General features: G+C 15.4%; 1 protein-coding gene across 1 annotated transcript; it reads right to left on the bottom strand.

Annotated features, from left to right (window-relative positions):
• Nucleotides 1-1,321: 1,321 nt before the first annotated feature.
• PRSY57_1300300 (exported protein (hyp12)) lies at nucleotides 1,322-2,674 on the bottom strand (the record flags this gene model as incomplete). Its single annotated transcript, XM_020115128.1, has 2 exons — nucleotides 1,322-2,446; nucleotides 2,600-2,674. 2 exons carry the CDS (start codon nucleotides 2,672-2,674, stop codon nucleotides 1,322-1,324), a joined length of 1,200 nt encoding a protein of 399 aa, XP_019970051.1.
• Nucleotides 2,675-3,367: the final 693 nt, after the last annotated feature.

Below are 3,367 nucleotides of genomic sequence, written 5' to 3'. Positions count from 1 at the left end.
AAAATAAAAAAAATTATATAAAAATAAAAATTTTTTTTTTTATAAAAAATAAAGTATTATAATTAATTTAATATATTTTTTTTTTTTTTTTTTTGTATATTTATTTTTTTTTTTTTTTTTTTTTTTTTTTTTTTTTTTTTTTGTAATTTAATATTATTATCCATGATATATATATATATTTGGATATAGTATTTTAACTTATACATTGTATATAATATTTTAAAAAAAAAAAATACAACTTATAATTTGTTTTTTTTATGTAAAATTATAACTTATACATATCTTTATTTCTATGAAAAATTAAATTTATAGAAAAATATAATAAAAAAAAAAAAAAAAAAATAGAAATATAAAAAATTAGAAAAATAGAGAAATAGAAAAATGTTTTTTCAAGGAAATATTGATTGATGTATGTTTTATATGATAATGAATAAAGTTAAATACACATAAATATTATATATATATATAGCTTATAAGAGACATTTATATGAATAAAATATTATATTAACTACATGTATTTTTATATTAATGTAATTAATCATCATTATATTGTTGATCCTCAACCAAATATTTGTTAAATTATTATTATTCTTATAAAATATATAATTTCCTATAAAGTGAATAAAATGAATATTTATATGGAATATTAAGTTTATAAAGAAGTATTATAAATATATATATTTATAATTTATGTAAGTATTGTAAAAAAATATTATTACATCTTTCAAAAATATAATAATGTGTATAAAATCTATTTAATATTTTATACATGAAATTTATTAAATATAATAAGATATATAATATCCCCTTATTATTATTATTACATTTTTTTTTAATATTAATTTAATTAAAAGAATATTTATATTTCGTTTATATTAAGAGATAATATTGCATATATATATGTATAATAAAAAAAGAATACACATAAGAAAATCAATAAATAAATAAATAAATAAATAAATATATATATATATATATATATATATATATATATAATGTATAAACACATATATAATTAAAATATAAATTTTGTAAAAAGAAATTAAAATAAAATACAGAAAAATAGTTGTATTGTTTAATGGATAATATATATATATATATACATATAAAATATAATGTATAAACACGTATATAATTAAAATACAAATTTTGTAAAAGGAAATTAAAATAAAATACAGAAAAATAGTTGTATTGTTTAATGGATAATAAATGTATGTATCTATCTATATCTATATATATATCTATATATATACGTGATTTAATATATATTTTAATAACAAATATGAATATATAATAAATTTAAATATTTAGTATATTAAAATTAGTGTCTTTTGCTAAGAAGCTTATTTCTTCTATCAGTTATTTCCTTTTCTTTTTTCTTTTGACTTTCTTCATGTTTTTCCTTTAGTTCTTTTTTTTCCAAATATACTTTTTCTTGTTCTTCTTTTTCGTATTTCATTTTTTCTTGTTTTTCCAATTCTTTTATTCGTTCTTTTTTAATTTTATCTTGTTCCTTCTTTATTTTTTTTTGTAATTTTTCTTTTTTTTTTTGTTGTTTTTCTTTTATTTTCTTTTGTCTGTTTTCATATTCTTCATTATTTAGTACATGAATGTTTGCTTTAGGTTTCTCTAAATACTGAAGGTCACTAAATAGATTTCTAAAATCTACAATACTACAAATTACGTGGTTGTTTTTGTATTTTTCTATATCAGGCTCAATTTTCTTATATAATTTAAGTTGATAATTGGGGTCTTTTTTATTTATATAATAATATAAAAATTCTTTAAATATATTTTTCACGTTTTCCGTAAGATCCATATTGTCTATTACACTATCTGCGTAATTTTTTTTGGAAATATTTAAATTCTTAAATACCTTTAAATCATAAAAATTTTTATCTAATAAATATTCGCTATTAACATTATCTTTTGGTATATTCATATTTTTTTTTGATTTTTCCAATGTATCATCCGAGTTATTTGGTAGAATAGGTATCAATTCACAATATTTTCCCTCATTTTCTTTGTCGTCTTCTTCATCTTTATCATCATGGTCTTCGTCTTCATTTACTTCTTCATCATCATTATCTTCTTCATTATCTTCTTCATCCTCATATTCTTCTTCATCATCATTATCTTCTTCATCCTCATATTCTTCTTCTTCATCTTTTTTTTCATCATCATCTTCTTCTTCAGATTCATCTTCATTTTCATCATCATTTTGATTTTCATTTTGATCTTCATTTTGATCTTCATTTTGATCTTCATTTTGATCTTCATTTTGATCTTCATTTACTTCTTCATCTTCTTCTTCTTCGTTTTCATTTTCTTTCATTGTCTTTTTTGAAGAACCATGTGAAGATGGTTCTGCTAACAATCTAAAATGCTTCGAATATAATCCATTATATATTCTCCCTTGAATTTCAGATGATTTTTCCAGAATATTCTAAAAATAAAAAATATAAAATATAATATTAAATTTTAACAATATAATTAAGCATATCTATATTTTTATATACACAAATAAAAAAAAAAGAAAAAATTTTTTTTTTTTAATTTCTCATATATATATATATTATATATATTTTAATTTTCTTACAGTTTTAATTGATAATAATAATAATAGAACTAGAAATACTAATGAAAAAAATATATTTGTTGTAGAAGAAAACATTTTATATAATATATTTAATTTAATGTTTCTTGAAAATGTTACTAAAGTTCATAAATTATATATAAAATATTTTTTAAATATTTTTATATATTCTTTTTATGTATTATATTATAAATAGTTGCTTAATTATTATAGATTCAACATGTATATGTGTGTACATATATATTTATATATATATATTAATTATTAATATGTTTTCTAAAAATGTGCATTTTTTTTTTTTTTTTTTGTCTTAAAGTTGTAAAGAGGATTTCTTGTAATGTGTAATTCGTATAAATACTGTTTTATCATTAAAATTGAATTATGTATAAGAAAAAAATGAAAATAAAATTTTAGTTAAATTATAATTAGGATGTTATATGTATATATAAAAATATTGATGAATATATGCTTATTATGTTCGAACAAAAAATTTAATATAAATACTATATATATATATATATATATATATAATATATCTATAGATTTAATATAGTATCCTTAAAATTTTAATTTATTCTAAAAATTGTATTATATTTATAAAATTTATTGGATCTTTATTAAACATTGGATATATAACAGAAAAAAAAAAAAAAAAAAAAAAAAAAAAAAAAAAAAAAAAAAAAAAAAAAAAAAAAAAAAAAAAAAAAAAAATAAAAAAAAAAAAAAAAATAATTTTATATTTATAAAAAAAAAAATTAATATTTATATATA

Source organism: Plasmodium reichenowi, chromosome 13 (genome assembly GCF_001601855.1).
Source record: "Plasmodium reichenowi strain SY57 chromosome 13, whole genome shotgun sequence".
Taxonomy (NCBI): domain Eukaryota; phylum Apicomplexa; class Aconoidasida; order Haemosporida; family Plasmodiidae; genus Plasmodium; species Plasmodium reichenowi.
Note: the sequence above shows the minus strand (reverse complement) of the source record. Positions and strands in the feature narration are given on the sequence as shown.